At 57.1% G+C, this 17,140-nt stretch overlaps 1 protein-coding gene across 1 annotated transcript in view; it reads left to right on the forward strand.

Annotated features, from left to right (window-relative positions):
• KIF17 (kinesin family member 17) overlaps positions 1-17,140 on the forward strand; it is a 42,917-nt gene that overhangs the window by 5,049 nt on the left and 20,728 nt on the right. The window contains exons 2-6 of the mRNA XM_035019014.1: positions 1,492-1,638; positions 2,650-2,751; positions 7,562-7,751; positions 10,785-11,237; positions 15,116-15,225. Coding sequence (XP_034874905.1) covers positions 1,492-1,638; positions 2,650-2,751; positions 7,562-7,751; positions 10,785-11,237; positions 15,116-15,225 — 1,002 coding nt within the window. The remainder of the gene's footprint in view (positions 1-1,491; positions 1,639-2,649; positions 2,752-7,561; positions 7,752-10,784; positions 11,238-15,115; positions 15,226-17,140) is intronic.

Here is a 17,140-nt window from a genome sequence, read left to right on the forward strand (position 1 = left end):
ATGAGAGGGGGGAGGGTCAGAGGGAGAAGCAGACTCCCTGCCGAGCAGGGAGCCCGATGCGGGACTCGATCCGGGACTCCGGGATCATGACCTGAGCCGAAGGCAGTCGCTTAACCAACTGAGCCACCCAGGCGCCCAGATTCTGTTTAACCCAGTATATCCAAAATATTATTTCAAGAAAACATATTAATAAATGTTGTCATTGTATAGTAACAGTGAGATATTTTCCATTCTTTCTTCATGCAAAGTCTTTGAAATCAGCTATGTGTTTTACATTGTAGCATGTCTCCATGCAGAAGGGTCAACAGTTAAAATGAAATGAAACAAAAAATAAAGTGATGTTTAATGGAAAAGCATTTTATACTGTTAAGTGTAAATGCACTAAAATCAGATCAAATAAATTCAGTTTCTCAGTCTCACTGAGCCCATTCTAGTATGGCTCATGGCTACCCTATCCGACAGTGAAGCAGTCTCTATTTTTGTGTAGAATACCTTCTCCGGGTTTGGGTGACACTGATACTCTGGGCCCTGCATCATGTTGATCACCGGGGCTGCAGGTGTCCCCGGCTCTGAGGAGCCCAGCAGGTGATCAGGCTGCCCTTGCCTACCCGCCCCCCGCAGGGGGCTGTCCCTGTGTGCAGCCCCCCACCCTCTGATGAGGTGCAGGAACCCACACAGTGGTCAGGGCTTCCTTGGACAAAGGAGAGGTGTTCGTCCAGTTCTGCCCATAAAAATGAGGCGTAGTCCTCAGAGAAGCTGTGAATTGTGACTTTGGGCCTCCTTCAGCAGCGGTCCCTGGGGATCCCGAGCCCCACGGTGGTCCACAGGATGGGTCTTTGCAGTGTCGCTGGGCATAGATGCCAGGTGGGCCCTCGGGGCCTGGGAGCAGCTCTCCTGTGCTGACACGGCTCCCCCCTCCCCCATGCTGAGTTCTAGAATCAATGAGCTCATGAGCTCTGCAAGGGCAGGGACTGGGGTCGCGCCTTTTTCATCCCTGTGTCCCGGCTGGAGCGTGGTGCCCGTGCCTATGGAAAGAATAAATGTATTCATGAATGAAGACTGACTTTAGGGCTGCTCCTGGTTTCCTTCCTTCCTTCTCTCCCCTCCTCCCTGCTCTACCTGCCCTCAGCCTCTGACCCCTCTGCACCCCGTCAGCCTGGAAGGCTGTCCTCTTCCCGACACCTGTCAGAACCCCAAGCCACCTTTTAGCTCCCCTACTCTGTCCGCCCTACCCAGGAGGCTCTGTGATGCCCCCCTTGCACCCCCTCTCCTTGCCCACTCCCTGGACACCTGCACTTGCCTCGTATGAGGATCACTTGTGTGTGTCAGTCTCCCCACCAGGAGGTGAGCTCCTTGGGGACAGAGCTGGGACTTACTCATCTCTGCACCTCCTGCCGGCCAGGTGCCATCATGGTGGGCGAGCCGGGGAGGGGCCCCGAGTGCCGCCGGGCTGGCCAGCCTGAGAACCGGGGTTGTGGTCCCCCCACGCAGGGTGTCACTGAGGGCTACAATGGCACCATCTTCGCTTATGGCCAGACGGGCAGCGGGAAGTCCTTCACCATGCAGGGCCTGCCGGACCCATCTTCGCAGAGAGGCATCATCCCCAGGGCCTTCGAGCACGTTTTCGAGAGTGTCCAGGTAGGGGCCTCGCGGCGGGAAGGGGCAGCGCCGGCGCTCAGGGTCTGGGGGCCCCCCTGGACGTTCGGGCGATGGGTCCCGGAGTGCCAGTGCCCTACGGCAAGGACTCTGAGCCTGTGGGAGCCTGCTGTGACCCGACACAGACGAGCAGAGGCAGGCTCTGGTTTCCGAGAGGGGATGGGAGAACTTCACATTGAGAAAATTCTGCCTCCCAGTTCCATGCTTTTCTCCTGCCATTTTTGGACTTCAACATTTCACTTGCTGTCGCATGCGGACCCGATGATCCAGAGCACCGGCCCGAGAAGGGGTTGTAACAATCAGAGCCTCCCTTTTTTATTAAGCAGTTGCTACAGACCAAGCCTAGCGCAAAGCCCTTTGCATCATTGCAACCCCCACCCTGGCCCCGGGAGATCACCATTGTCCCCATTTTTGAGATAGGGAAGCCCAGACTTATTGCCCTTCTATGCTGGGCAAGACCCCGATGAGGTCTCAGCTAAAGGTGAGAATTGCTCCGGTGGTCACTCCTGGCCATGAGCAGAGATTTGTGCATCGGGGAAATGGCAGGGTGGGGACTGCGACCCCGGTCAGCCGCAGAGCCTACCGTACCTGCTCCCAGGACTCATGTTGGTGCCCCCCCACCAGGAACATTTGCGACAAGGAGAGATCAGACCATAACCAGTGCTTGGTCCTTACCTGTGGCCTCAGTTTCTCTACCTGAGTAATGGGGAGGCCTCTCTCATTTCGTTTCCCCTGAGGCTGTGGGGAGAGCATGCGACAGTAGCAATATGAGAATTATGCAATCAGAGGAGCCCGGGGGGCCCACCGAGCTGGAGAGGAGGGGCGGGCGGCTGACCAGGCATGCGGGCAGGGCCAGGAGCGTTGGGGACTCCCCTCCCCTTGATGTCACCTCTCCTGCCGCGATGTCCTTCCGTGACGTCCTGGCTGCAGAGGGGGAAGGTGACAGGGCCAGCCTTGGCAGGCTTCTTTGCTGTCCCTGTCCACGCCCTGCAGTGTGCAGAGAATACCAAGTTCCTGGTCCGGGCCTCCTACCTGGAGATCTACAATGAAGATGTCCGTGACCTTCTGGGGGCTGACACCAAGCAGAAGCTGGAGGTGGGCGCGGACGTGGCGGGGCAGGGAGGGGCAGGGGAAGGGTGGAGGTTGGCATCGGGAGGAGCTCCCTCAGAAACACGGGGAAGGTATCCTGGGGGCACATGCACCAGTTCAGACTAGAGTGGGGACTTTTGAACTTGAATTTTGGAGGATTCTCAGAGTGCTTGTTGCAGGGGAGGGGCTCACCGGCCTACCCCCGACCACACAGTGGGGGACTGGACCTTACCTGGGGTCATGCCGCCTATATCTGGTGAAGTAGATGGCGTCTTGTGATAGATTTCATTTGAAAAATGGGTTCCACTTCTAAAAATATTGCTTTGAAAATCTCTAAGGGCCCAAATAGCTAGAAAGACGGTGATTATGATTATCATTTATTGAGCACAATTTACTGACTGCTTTAGGCACATGATCTTATTACTAGTCCCAGCGATCCTGTTGGGTAGCTGCTGTCCCCAGTCTCCCAGTGTGGGAAGGCACGCTTAGGTTAATTCACTTGTCTATGTGTGTGGCCAAAACTGGACTTGAACCCAGGTCTGTCTGACTTCAAGGTCCTGAATCTCAACCATCCCATTTCATGGCTGTTCGTGGCCTCAGATTCTGGGACTTTGTTCCCCTTTGCAAGGGGTCTGGTGCAGGGCACCCAAGGACCGGTGACCTGACCCTTATAAAGTGAGGACTGAAGAGGGGGGTGAGGATGAGCCGCTCGCAGAGCCCAACGCACAGAAGGCATTCAGCGTGCTGCCGTGAGGGGGGTCACACAAGACAGGCAGAACTTGGCTGACCCTTTGGGGAGCCCAGCGAGGTCAAGTGACCTGCCAGGACCAGACAGCCAGTTGGTGGCAAGGTTGGACCCAGGTCTAGGCCTGAGTGTGAGGCCTGGATTATGTGTCCTCTCTGGGACTCTTTAAATGCTGGGTGGGCCAGGTCAGGGCCAAGGGGGAGGGGCCAGCACAGGGGTGGGGGAGGGGGGGAGGCTGAGGCAATCCTGTGGCCAGAATGCCGATGGCTGCCCCTGACTCCCATGCTTCTTATCTGACCAAGCAACCAAGAGGCCCACCTCCTTCAGAGTCAGATTGCCTGAGTTGGAGCGTCACCCCCAAGGTTGCCATGGAGATTCCCATTTTATGGGTGAAATTATCTGAGAGAATGTGACTTGCCTGAGGCTAGGAAGCCACAGAGGCAGGGTTGGACATTTTCTTTCTTTTTTAAAAAAGGTTTTTTGAATGAACGAACGAACGAATGAATGAATGAAATAGAGCATGTGCTAGTGCAGGGAGGGGCAGAGACGGAGGGGGAAGAAGAGGGGAAAGAAGAGGGAAAGAAAGAAGAAGAGCACGGAGACCAGCACGGGGCTTGATCTCATGACCCTGAGCCGAAAATCAAGAGTTGGACGCTCAACCATCAACCATCAACGGACTGAGCCACCCGGGCATCCCCAGGGTTGGACATTTTCTGTGACAAACTGCTTGAGTCTCCCCAGGGCACATGCCTTGACAGCCACGGGAAGGGGGGCAGAACCAGGTGAAGGGGCTGCTGCCGATGCCTCCTGGCCCTCCTGACCCCCGGTGACCTCTAGATTGGACAGGATGTCGGAATCACCTGGTTCCCCCCATCCCCCTATTCAGCTTGAGCCTCCTACTTGTCCCCTGACCACCCCCACCCCCCACTGGCCCTGGGTTCACCCGTGGGGTCTGTGAGTTCCTCTCTGACCTGCGACCACTCTTTGATCCAAGTGAACAGATCAAACCCCAGGGAGCAGCTGTCTTTAAAAATGTGTTTGTTCTGGCCATACTGTGGAAAAATCCCTAAGAATTTGAGCTGGAAAAACTCTTGAGAGCTTCTAGTCAGCCCTTTCCTAGTACAGATGAGGAAACTGAGTCCCAGGGAAGGGAAGGGACGTGGCCAAGGCCACACAGCTAATTACTGGTAACGGTATTGGTACCAGAACTTGTGGGATCTGAATGGTCAGGTGCTTCCCTGCCAGAATTTTTTGGGGTCAGCAATATAGAGACTGCCTAGGGGCCAGTAGTGGGTTCCGGCCAAGGGAGGTGCCTCCATCATGCAGCAAAGACTGGGATGACCTCCGGGTGCCAGGCGCCAGGCCATGTGCTACAGCGGGTCCCCATGGGTGTGTGACCTCCCTTCCTCCCAGGCCCCATCCCGACGGAGCCCCGGCCTGGCACCTCCTCCTCAGCTCCTGACAAACACAGCAGCGCTTTGCTCGTTCTATGCAGGAACCTCCAGCCGCCCACCTGGAGTCTTTTTACTGTCTTCTCTCTCCTGGAGCTGGAGCAGCTGAGTCATAGCTCAGCCCCCAGACGGGGAAATGGCGGGGGGGGGGGGAGGAAGGCACAGGACGTTGCTCCCACGTGTCAGTCCCGAAAGGCCAGCCTGGAGGATCAGGGTCCCCACCCCCACCCCCGCCAACCTGCACTGGGGCAGCAGGGGGCCCTCCCCTCCTTCCACACCCAGGACTCTAGAATGGCCTCCATTACCCGGGCCCTGAGGGCCAGCAGCTGTGCCCCTGCCCCATGTGGGCCCCAGACCTCAGGCTTGGGGAGTCAGGCTGCCCCAGGGGCGGGGGCGGGGGCTGCCAGTGACAGGTGCCCTCCGAGACCCTCCCCGCCACTAGTGCATGGGGTGGGGGGTTGGGGGGGTGACCCGCTGTCCCCTGGAGAAGGCGCAGATGGTTGCTCCTGGGAACCTCAGAACAGCCTTAGGAGGAGGTGCTGCTCTGATCCTTTATTACAGAGGAGGAAACTGAGGCTCAATGCACCTGGGTAAGACCAGCCTCCGGGCACACAGTCAGGAGAGGGTGAGGCTGGATTTGAATCCAGGTGTCCAGTCCTCACAGCATGGGCTCTGAACCCGTGCTTAGCACAGGGCCTGAAGGTTTTGGTGATTAGTGGTGAGTAGATCAGCCCGGGTGAGGGATTTGGGGAGGCAGAGTTTCACTCCCTCCCTCAACCACCACCACCAACCACCCTCATGGAGGCAGCCCACAATGGGCGGTGGAGGTGAGGCCCTCACCACCTCTCAGTGTACTGGGGTCCCGTGTCAGGAGCCCCTCCTCCCTGGGGGCGTCTGCTCCTCGCTGGCCGCATCCCAGCATCCCAGCTGTTGCCATGGTGCCCAGGCTCCGGGCTGGGTCTCAGGGAGGAGTAGTTACTCGGGCGCTCAGAGCCTCCCTGGGAGAGCAGGGCTGAGGCCTGCAGATAGGGCAGTGGCATCCCTACTTGAAGGCTCACCCCCCGCCCCCGTGCCTTGTGCTGGTGGTGCCCCTCCGAGTACCCACTGGACTGGCTTTTAGCTCCATCCTCTCCTCAGTCCTCATAGTGGTCTTGCAGAAATAGAATTGATCATCAGAAGAGGGAACCAGGACAAAGAGAGGCAAATTGACTTCTCCAACCAGCAAGGGGCAGAGCCAGGTCTCTAACCCTGGGGGGCTGCCCGACTAGGAGACTAGGAGCCTGCTACTCCCCCAGAGGCCGGATCAACCGCTCACTCCCCAGGGCCCAGGGCCCAGGGCCCAGGCCGAGGTCACAGCAGGAGGCAGCCCAGACCCCCGGGGCCTGGTGATGGGAGCCAGAGGGCACTACCGAGCATTTCAGACCGGCTTCAGCCCCCCTCTACAAGGTCTCCTGCTTCTGGCCTTGGTGCTCCATCCTCACCCCCACGTCCTAGGTCAAGGTCGGCCCTTTGTCATTTCAAACTTCAGTTTCTGTGGGATGCTCCAGCCTCTCCATACTCTGCTTCTGGAGTCTTCCATCACCTGGGACCCCACAGCTTCCCTGATAGTAATAGCTCTGTGACCTTCAGCAAATCCCTTCCCAGTCTGTGCCTTGGTTGCTTTTCTGTTCTGGGAAGCCCAGTCCTTCAGTCTGGGCCTGGGGGTTTCTCCGCACCCAAGCAGATAGGGGGAGCCTGTGTGCCCACCCCCCACCCCACGCAGCAGCGGCCCGGCCCCACGTGGGACCCCGAAGCTGCCTGAAGCACCAGAGCCTTCTGTGGCTCAGACCAGCAGGGTGGGGACTTGTCCTAATTCATTCTGCTCTCGCCAGAGTGGTTTTATTTCCTCACACTTGAAAAATATTGCATTTCACAGCTCTGTGTCAGCAACAAAACAACTTGGCTGCCTGAAGAGCAAGCAGGGAGCAGTCAGATAAATTAATTTACTCACTGCCATCACGCTGACGCCTGGAGGCTGGTTTGAGCTGCGGGCCAGTGGGAGTTCTGGGCAGCAAATGGCCCTTTGCCGGCCACGATCCAAGGGCCTGGGAACGTTCCTATTTCCCTGGAGCCAGAGCAGAGAGGCGATCAGGGGCCGTGTCGACCGGGCAAAAGAGCAGCTTTCAGAGCCCTCGGGTGGCTACAGGGTCAGCCCCTGGAAGCTGAAGCTCCCAGTCTAGAAAGGCCCTTCGTAATAATCGCACCACCACCAACAGTGAGGACAGCGCCTGGCATTACGGAGCACTTGCCCGGTGCCAGGCCCTGTGCCAAGCCTTGGACGGGCCTTATTTGACGGACTCCCCACCACATCCCTAAGAGACGCGTATCTCATACCCATTTTACAGATGTGGAAACTGAGGCCCGGGGAGGTTAAGTTACTGGCTCAAGGTCCCACAACAAGGAAGAGGTGGGGTGGGTTTGAGGCTGGTTCCACCTGGAACAAAGCCCCTGCCTGTTGCAGGGACCTTGAGGTGCCACCCTGCACTGCAGGAGGGCAGAGGGGGCCTGAACTGGGCCCTTGACTGGGTTCCTTGGGGATCCCTGCCCCCACCCGGCTCTGACCCGTCCCTCCTGCCCACAGCTGAAGGAGCACCCGGAGAAGGGGGTGTACGTGAAGGGGCTCTCCATGCACACGGTGCACAACGTGGCCCAGTGCGAGCACATCATGGAGACGGGCTGGAAGAACCGCTCGGTGGGCTACACGCTGATGAACAAGGACTCCTCCCGCTCCCACTCCATCTTCACCATCAGCATCGAGATCTACGCCGTGGGTACGTGGGGCTGGTGGGGGCGGGGGAGCCGGAGCTGGGCACCGAGACCCTTCACCTCCCGGGGCCTCGGGGGCCCCATCTGAAACTGGGAGAAGATGCTCGAACTGCCTGGAGGCCACCCAAGAGGACCCTCCCGTACGAGGGCCCACATTTCCAGGATAAGGGGCATCATCAACAATAATACTGCCGCTGGCAGCTCATCCTGAGCACCTACTACATGCCACACGGCTTCTGTGCGTTAGCTCGGGTACTCCTTGCCACAAGCCCGAGAGGTGGCTGCCAGCATCGTCCCCCATTTTACAGATGAGGAAACCCAGGTCCCGCAACTGTAAAGCATCAGAGCTGGCCCTCGATCCCTGGACCTTTTGGAGTCTCCTCTTTCTCTCAGGGCTCCCCACCCTTCAGTCATCTCCCCCGCCCCCCTTTCTGAAAGAGTCCCTGAGAAGGGAAGAGGAAGGGAAGAAACTCGTATTTATTTCTGGCCGCCGGTGGCTGCTGTGCTAAGCACTTCACAGGCTTCCTTCCGTTTACAGCCCACGGAAGTCCTAGAGGCAGGCATTCTAATGGCCATTTTACAGACAGGAAAACTGAGGCTCTGAGAGGGCTGAGGCTTGCTTGTGCAGGGTCCCACCGATAAGCGGGGGAGCTGGGATTTGAACCCCAGTCTGACATCTGGGCTTTTCCAAATAACATGACAGCTGCCTCCGGGTCCATCATGAATAGAACTCTCGAGAGCACTGCAGCGGGAAACAGCCTCGGCCCAACCAGAAACATAATTCTGGAGAGATCCCCGACCCAAGGTCAAAGCCGGGGTACCTCCTTACGACATCGCCCAGCATATGTGGTGACCTGGTCCCAGGCCAACCGCCTGGTGCTTGCTGGGTCTGAGTCTCCCCAGGATGCTGATAGGGGTTGGGCAGGGTCAGTGAGGTCACAACGTCATGCGGTGAGGCTGTGGGGGGGGGCAGGGACTAGGGCAGGTGAGGACACATCTGGAGGGAGGAGGACAGAGTGCCTTTGGGGGCGCCTCTTGGTCTTTGCAGAAGGGTTTGAAGGATGTAGCAGGCTGCCGGGAAACAGGCTTTTAAACAAATTTATTTTTTTATTTTTTTTTAGAGAGCGAATGCGTGGGTGGGGGGAGGGGCAGAGGGAGAGGGAGAATCTCAAGCAGGCTCCACACTAGGCATGGAGCCTGATGTAGGGCTCCATCTCATGACCCCAAGATCACAACCTGAGCCAAAATCAAGAGTCGGACGCTTAACCGACAGAGCCACCCAGGCACCCTGCAAACAAATTTAAAAAGATGTTTTTCATTTTCGTTATAAAATAAGTTCAGTAAAGCTATTTAGGAATTACAGAAAGGTAGGTAAAATTACTCATAAGCACAACTATTAGCATTTAAGCGTATTGGGGTTTTTTGGTCCTTTTTATCCTATGAAATTTATAAACACAGTCGAACTCTTCTGTCGTATTGAGTTTCTCCCCTGCGTTCCATTCCCCGCGCCATCCCTGAGCATCCTTCCTGCCGTGTCTTTGTGACCACGGGTACCGGCGAAAAGACAGCGCATCTCTCGTGCGCTTTTCTAACCAATCCTTAGAGGGCGGTGAGGTTGTTTCCCGTCTTGGGGTGTTGTAAATAATGCCACGATGAACATCTTGGTGCACCAAGCCTTTTCTGCTTTTAGAGTCATTTCCTCGGATAACATTTCCAGGAGTGGACCTCCTGGGGTGAAGGATACAAACCTGTTTAAGGCTCCTGGTACATTCTGCCAAGAGCATGGTTCCCAGGCCCTCCGTCCTGCTGCTTAAAAAAAAAAAAAAAAAAAGCCCTCAACCTCAACCCCCTCACGTGTCCAAGCCTCTCCTGGGTACCAGCCGGACCCCGGGTTGCTGTGTGCATGGACAACACGAGGCCAGTTCTGGTTTCAACCCGCAGGAGACCGAGGAGGAAGCCGCCTGCCCCTCCGCCTGCCTCCCCACTCCCATCTCATTGGGAACTGAGTCCAGTGGTTTTCCCCAAGTTTCATAGCTACTAAGACATAGAATCAAGATTGGACCCCCAAGATCTGTGCCTTCAAAACCTGTGCTCTGAGCCCCTGTTACCAGCCAGTGCCCGACTCCTGTCACCCTCAACACAGGGGTCGGCCTTGTCTGCACAGCCTTGGTCACCGCAGAACCGGGCTTGTTCTCGGGGGGATGAACCCCTGCTGTGTGCTGGGCCCTGGGTCAACTCTGTAAAAATGTGCTCTCCTTTTACTTTACTCCTCCCAACAACCAGCCCGAACGGGGAACTACTGTTAGTCTCATTTTGTGGCTGTAAGAATTGAGGACCAGGGAGGTACCTGGCTCTGCTAGGGTCACACAGTGAGGAGGAGGCAGGGCTGGGTTGGGAACCAGGGCCAAGAGCCTCCAAAGCCAATGTCTTTTGCAGTGAAGGATACAAGGCTCTGGGTGACCCAATCACATCCCCCCACTCTTGGCCTCACAGGACATCTGGGAGAGCTATTGTGATCACTGAAAGAAATCCCACTGCGCTCAGAGAATAGTCTGGACCTTCCAGCCCCTGCTCCCCGAGTCAAGCAGCTCTGTGTTCTTTTTTTTTTTTTTTAAGATTTTTTTATTTATTCATTCGAGAGAGATACAGAGAGAGAGAGAGAGAAAGCATGAGCAGGGGGAGAAGCAGAGGGAGGGGGAGAAGCAGACTCCCCGTTGAGCAGGGAGCCCAATGCGGGGCTCCATCCCAGGACCCTGGGATCATGACCCGAGCCGAAGGCAGACGCTTAACCATCTGAGCCACCCAGGCGCCCCAGCCCTGTGTTCTGACCTTGGGTCCACCACTTAGCAGCGGTGTGACCTTGGGCCAGTTAGATGCCTTTCTGAGCCTGTTTCCTCTTCTGTAAGATGGGGATGGTGATAGCGCCTCTCTCTTGGGCTCCTACGTGGCTGATGGTGGGAGCGCTTGGTGCCTGGTGGCTAAGTGCCCCACGTGGGGCTCACTGAAAGCCCCTTACCCTCCGCCTGGTCCGTCCACAGACGAGCGGGGCAAGGACCATCTCTGTGCTGGCAAGCTGAACCTGGTGGACCTGGCAGGCAGCGAGCGGCAGTCCAAGACGGGTGCCACAGGGGAGCGGCTCAGGGAGGCCACCAAGATCAACCTGTCGCTGTCGGCTCTGGGCAACGTCATCTCGGCCCTGGTGGACGGGCGCTGTAAACACATCCCCTACCGGGACTCGAAGCTGACGCGGCTGCTGCAGGACTCGCTGGGTGGCAACACGAAGACGCTGATGGTGGCCTGCCTGTCACCCGCAGACAACAACTATGACGAGACGCTCAGCACACTGCGCTATGCCAACCGGGCCAAGAACATCAAGAACAAGCCATGTATCAACGAGGACCCAAAGGATGCCCTCCTGCGCGAGTACCAGGAGGAAATCAAGAAGCTGAAGGCGATCCTGGCCCAGCAGATGAGCCCCAGCAACCTGTCAGGTGGGTCGCTGGGGAAGGAGGTGGCAGGAGGGGCCCAGGGCTGGGGACAAAGGCTCTCCCCCTTAGTTTTCTGCCTCCGGCTGCCCATCTGAGAGACGCAGAAGCAAAGCCTCATCGCCTCTCCGCTTCCTGTGAGCATGGCTTTTGAACAGTCAGAGAGAGCCTGCTTGGTATGGCCGGATGGTATCTGCTCCCTGACGGACCCAGGAAGAGGTCTGTTTGGTCTGTTCCATCAGCCGTGGGCTCTGTTGCCTGCGCCCCGCCTCCAGTCTGCGCATCCGCCATCCCACCTGTCTGTCTGCCTGCTGTCTCTGTGGCAGCGTCGTGATGCTGTGCTGCTGAGCAGTGGGGTGACTCACCCCGCCACGTCCCGCCCCCTCTCCCACTTAGGCACCTTGTGATCGCAGCTCTCGCACCCACGTGTTTGACTGTCATCCGGCAAGTCGAGATCTATACGTGCAGCACAGGCTTTGCAGGGTCCTTGCAAACACCAAGGTTTTCTTTACCTGAGAGCCCCTTGGGGAAGGAAGCACAAAAGAGCCTGAGTCTATTCACTCATCCACCTCCCTACCCACCTTCGTCTCTGTCCATCCATTCTACATACTCATTCATTTACTCACCCATCCACCCATCCATCTGCCCATACATCCATCCACCTACCCACCCATCCACATACCCATCCACACACCCACCCATCCACTTACCCACCCATCCACTTACCCACCTACCCAGCCATCCACCTACCCACCCACCCGCCCATCCACCTATCCATCCACTCACCCACCCATCCATCCACCCACACACCCACTGATCCACTTACCCACCTACCCAGCCATCCACCTACCCACTCACCCGCCCATCCACCTATCCATCCACTCACCCACCCATCCATCCATCTCCCCATCCACCCACCCATCCATTCATCCACCCACTCATCCATTCATCCACCCATTCATCCAATCCACTTATCCCCCCACCCATCTACCCATCTATCCACCCATCCACTCAACCACCCATCCATTCACCCACCTACCCACATTCCCATCCACCCACCCACCCACCTACCTACCGACCCATCCATCCATCCATCTACTCACCCACCTACCCACCCACCCATCCACCCACTCATCCACTCACCCACCTACCCTCCCACCCATCCACCCACCCATCCACCCACCCATCCACTCACCTGCCTACCCATCCACCCATCCATTCATCCACCCATTCATCCATCCACTCACCCCTTCACCCATCTACCCACCCATCCACTCACCCACCTACCCACCCACCCATCCACTCACCCACCCATCCATCCACCCATCCACTTACCCATCCACCCACCCACCCATCCATCTACCCACCCATGCTCCCATCCACTCATTCATCCATCCGTCTACCCACCTACCCATTTACCCATTCATCTACCTACCCTTCCACCTACCTACCCACCCTCCCACCCACTCCATTATTTATCCATCTACCAACTTACCCATCCACTCACCATCCATCCATTTAATCCACCCATCCATTCATGCATTCTCTCTACCCGTCCCATCCATCCTACCATCCATCCACCCATCCATCCATCCACTCCACGTTGTCATCCATCCTTTAATGTGTGCTTCCACTCATCCACCCATCCATCCATCTAAAGCTCAGCAAGCAGCCCCCTGTGTGTGGACCTGCGCCGGGCACTGGTAACCCAGAGATGAATCCGCTCCAGGCTCTGCCTCATGGGCATCTAGTCTCCTGGGGGAGGACACTCCACCAGACCATCAAGTACATGTAGGTCAGAGCTGAACTGGCCACTGCAGGGCAGAAGGGGATACGTGACCAAGTCTGTCTGGGGGTAAGGTGTGGTCAGTCAGGGAAGGCTTCACAGAGGAGGGGGTGATTGAGCAGAGTCTTGGGGGCTGAGAGGTCTCCCTGTTAGCCAGGATGAGAGTGGCCAGTGTGTGCAAAGATGCACAAAACTGTAAGGGCATTTGGGGGCCACAAGTTGTGCTGCTTGGCTGCCGAGCAGGGCGGTGGGAGATGGCCAGGGAAGGCCTGGACGTGCTGGGCTGGAGCGGGCCTTCAGCGCCACGATGAGGGATTTCACATCTGCCTTCCTCCTCTTTCCGTGCTTCCCCACCTCTGCCCCTCCTCACCACCAGGACCTCTCCTCTCTCCACACTCACTCCGGAGGTGGCTTCACCTTGTGGCTTAAAACATTGTCTCTGTGCTCCTGGCTCCCATTTGGCCCCCCAGCCTGGCCGTGTGATTTGTGTCTGGGTCTTAATTCATAAAGGGGACTGAGTGGGCCCTCGGAGAGGTCAGCGTTACACTAGAAACAAGAGGATGGAACCCCACACGGGGCCACAAGGGAAAGCACCAGAGTTGGTCGGGAGGCAGGGAGGAGCAAGGCGGATCCGGAGCCAGAACTGGATTTGGAGCTATTACTGGGGTTTCTGTGGGAAAGTCGAAGGCAGGAGCAACAGCCTAGGACTGGCTGGCATGAAGGATTCCTGTGAGTGGGGGCACAGGGGCAGTCCCTGCTTGTTCGGCCCTGGCCCCCGGGGACTTAGGGCAGGGGAGATCCTGGCTGAGAGTGTGAGTTAGACAGAGGGTGGGAGGGGTGTGGACTTGGCATTGCTTGGTTGGCAGGTGAAAGGTGGGCCGATAGCTTGTTTGCTTTCTCTAGGACTTAGCTGGCCCTGCCAGGGGCCGTCTCTCCCTGGCCAGCAAGTCCCCCGTGTTATCAAGCATCACAAAATATAGACAATTTTAAAAACAATTGCTACACAGTATCCTCTGAATTCCAGACTTGAATATCCAGCTGTTTAGCGATCCTTTTGAACTTAGCATGTCTGCCACTGAGCTCTTGATCTCCCCGAGCCTGCTGGTCCCCACGCAGGTGATGGCAACCCTTTCCTTCTGAGTGTTCAAGCCCGAAACCCTGGGGTGACCCTTGGTTTCTCGTTTTTGCTCAAACCTGTATCCAATCCAGCAGTAGATCTTGTCTCTACCTTTAAGACATGTCCAGAATCTGTCCACCACTGTCCCCTGAGTCACTAGCATCTCCTACCTGAATTACTACAGAGCACCCCCACCCTCCAACGGGTATCTGGGTGTCTGCCCTTGTCCCCCTCAATACATTCCCCACAACAGGGAGGTCCTGTTCAAATACAAGTCCTTTTCCTGCCCTGCACAACCCCCCCAAGCCTATTTAACCGAATCAAAGCCGAAGTTGTCAGCATAGCTTTCAGCGTCCCTGTGATCCTCCGCCCCCCAACCCCGAGCTCCTCTTCACCCATTCTCTCCCTCCTTGCTTCACTCCAGCCACACTGGCTTCCTGGCTGTTCCTGGAATAGTCCAGGCCCACTCCTGCCACAGGACCTTTACACTCACTGCTCTTTTCTGTCTGGAAAGCTCTTCCCCAAGATCTCTGCCTGCTTCTCTTTCCCGCTTCCTTCAGGTCACTGCCTTTGCCTTACCCCATCTAAGAGGTCCTCCCTGAACACACTGTTTAAATTGCACCCCCTCCCCTTGGTTCTTACTCCTGATCACCCTCCCTGCTTTCCACTTGTAACATGTTAGCATTTTGCTTATTTGTTGTGTGTGCCTTCTTCCTCTGATTGAAAACTCAACGTGGGTGTGGAGTTTTGTCTGTTTTGTTCTGTGCTGGGTCCCCAGTGCCTAGAACATGCAGGTGCTCAAGAAATATTTGTTGAATGACTGAGTAAATTAGTATTTTTCGTAGAGACGTGCTTGAAATAAATCCAATACTGTGAAGTGTGTTTTGCCTAAGTATGTGGTTGTCTCTTTATGGATTTCTGCTTAGTTCCTGCACACTCTGTGCACCTTGGTCACAGCCCTCCTTTTTGTCTTTCTGCCAGCCCTGCTATCCAGTCAGGCCCCCCTAAACCCTGTCCAGATTGAGGAGCAGCTGGTGCCCCCACCTGTGATCCAGTCTGACACAGAGGCCGAGAAGCAGCTGATCCGGGAGGTGAGACCCCGGGCAGGTGGGAGAAAGGCAAGCAGGGGGTGCCCAGCAGGAGAGCATTTGCTGAACGATATCATTTTACCCCCACCAGCATCGTGGGGTTGGTACAACAGTCTCCTTTTTGGAGCTCAGAAAGCTGAGGCTCAGGGAGGGGCCATGACTCGCCCAAGGTCCCATGGCTACGGAGAGTCTGAGCTGGGGTTTGAACTCAGGTCCTGTCTCCAGGATGGAGCCCCTCCCCCATCAGGGCCTGCATGGGGAGCACAGGGAGGGGTGTGGGGCGTCTGCAGGGGTGCTCTCTTCCGTACTGTAGGACGGGGTGGCCGTGGGTTGATGGAAATGGAGGCCTTCCTGGTGGTGGGAACGGCCTGTGCTGGGCTGGGTCGGGGCGTGGGGAGAGTGGAAGGAGTTGGCCCCCAGTGAGGGTGCCAACAAGCCAGAGGCTGAGAGCCGGGCGGCCTGGTGGGCAGTGGGGAGCCCCCAGGCATCCATTTGACCAGTGGATAAGTGGGGTTTTGGCCTCCCAGAAAAAGCTGTCACCTGGGGACACCTTCTCCTCCCCCATGTGTGCCTTCCAGCATCTCTGGGAACCTGCAGGGAAGGTAATAATACCCTGGTTTACAGATACCGAGCTGATCCCTAGAGGGGGGCTTACCCAGCCAGACTCAGCAGAGCCCCTAACTCCCGGCTTAGGCTCCATCCCGACTCCAGGCCCCACTGGTTTCTGGAGATTCCTGCCACTTGAGGGCCCCATTCAGAGCCTGAGCATGGGGTGGGACACTGGCTTTTTCCTGGTGGAGAAGGAACGCCAGGCCGGGACAGCTCTGCAGGGACTGGGTCCCTGGATGTGTCCACAGCTGGGCCTCTACCCTTCAACTATAAACTCAGCTATAAGCCCTGGGGCCCCTGGGAGCCCTGGTGAGGTTGTGGGGGTCTGGGGCCCAGCCTCTGTGGGGGGCAGACTGGGTAACGCCTGGGAGTCTGAGTCATGTGGGCTGGAGGGCTGGGAGAAATCAGCCAGAGTCCCCAAGGGCTGCCCATGACAGGCAGAGGCTTTTACTGTTTGGGGGGAGGCTCAGTTGTGGCCCCCAGATGGACTTTGTCAAGGGGCTCTGCTCCTTGCTGCCTTGGAGGCTCCTGGGGTGGGGCCGATGTCAGGTCCATCTCTGGAGCCCTGGACCCGGCTCCTGGGGAGGCATGGGGTGGGGGCCTATTGGGGATGGCTGAGCCACAGAATGAGAGGAATCACATCTTGGGGGTTCAGAGTGGGTTTTGGAATCATGTAGCAACAGGTGACATCAATCACAAAACAGTAGGGCTGGGAGGGTTGGCCAGGGGCTGGGATGGAAGCTTCCCCCGCAGGGAGCCTGGTTGGGTGGGGCAGGCACCCTGGCCAAGGGGCAGGGTGCCGCCATCCCCTCTGGGTCACCAGAGAGGAGACTCTGCTCCGGGCTGGCTGCCCCAAGGAGCCAGTGATTGGCAGATCCTTCTGCCCCGGGGATGGTGGTTGCTGGCCTTGTCGTCACGAGATAGGCCCTGTGGCCACTGCATCCGAGCACTACCACCTGTCCACCACCGAGTGTCCTCTCAGGCCCTGGTGGTTCTTCTGTGAGCCACACTTGGAAGAAGAGTCAAAGGTGTCTGTCTTCCCTCTCGCCTTCCTTCCCATTTCACTTATGACCCACTCATATTTTTTGAGCTTCTACTATATGCCTGGAACCGTGCTTTCCTTTCCCATCCAGAACCAGTCAGGACACTCAGGATGAGGGGGTGGTCTCTGTGTGGGGCGGCGAGGGCACTGGGCCAGGGATGGGCTCCGCCGCGAGCAGGAGATGTGACTCTGTGGGCCTCAGTCTCCTGGCTGCACCAGGGAAGGGGGGGATTTGGACCAGAAGATTCCTAGGGTCCATCCAGCTTT

The sequence above is a fragment of the Mirounga leonina genome, unplaced genomic scaffold (genome assembly GCF_011800145.1).
Source record: "Mirounga leonina isolate KUSES-001 unplaced genomic scaffold, KU_Mleo_1.0 Mir_173, whole genome shotgun sequence".
In the NCBI taxonomy this organism is placed as follows: Eukaryota; Metazoa; Chordata; class Mammalia; order Carnivora; family Phocidae; genus Mirounga; species Mirounga leonina.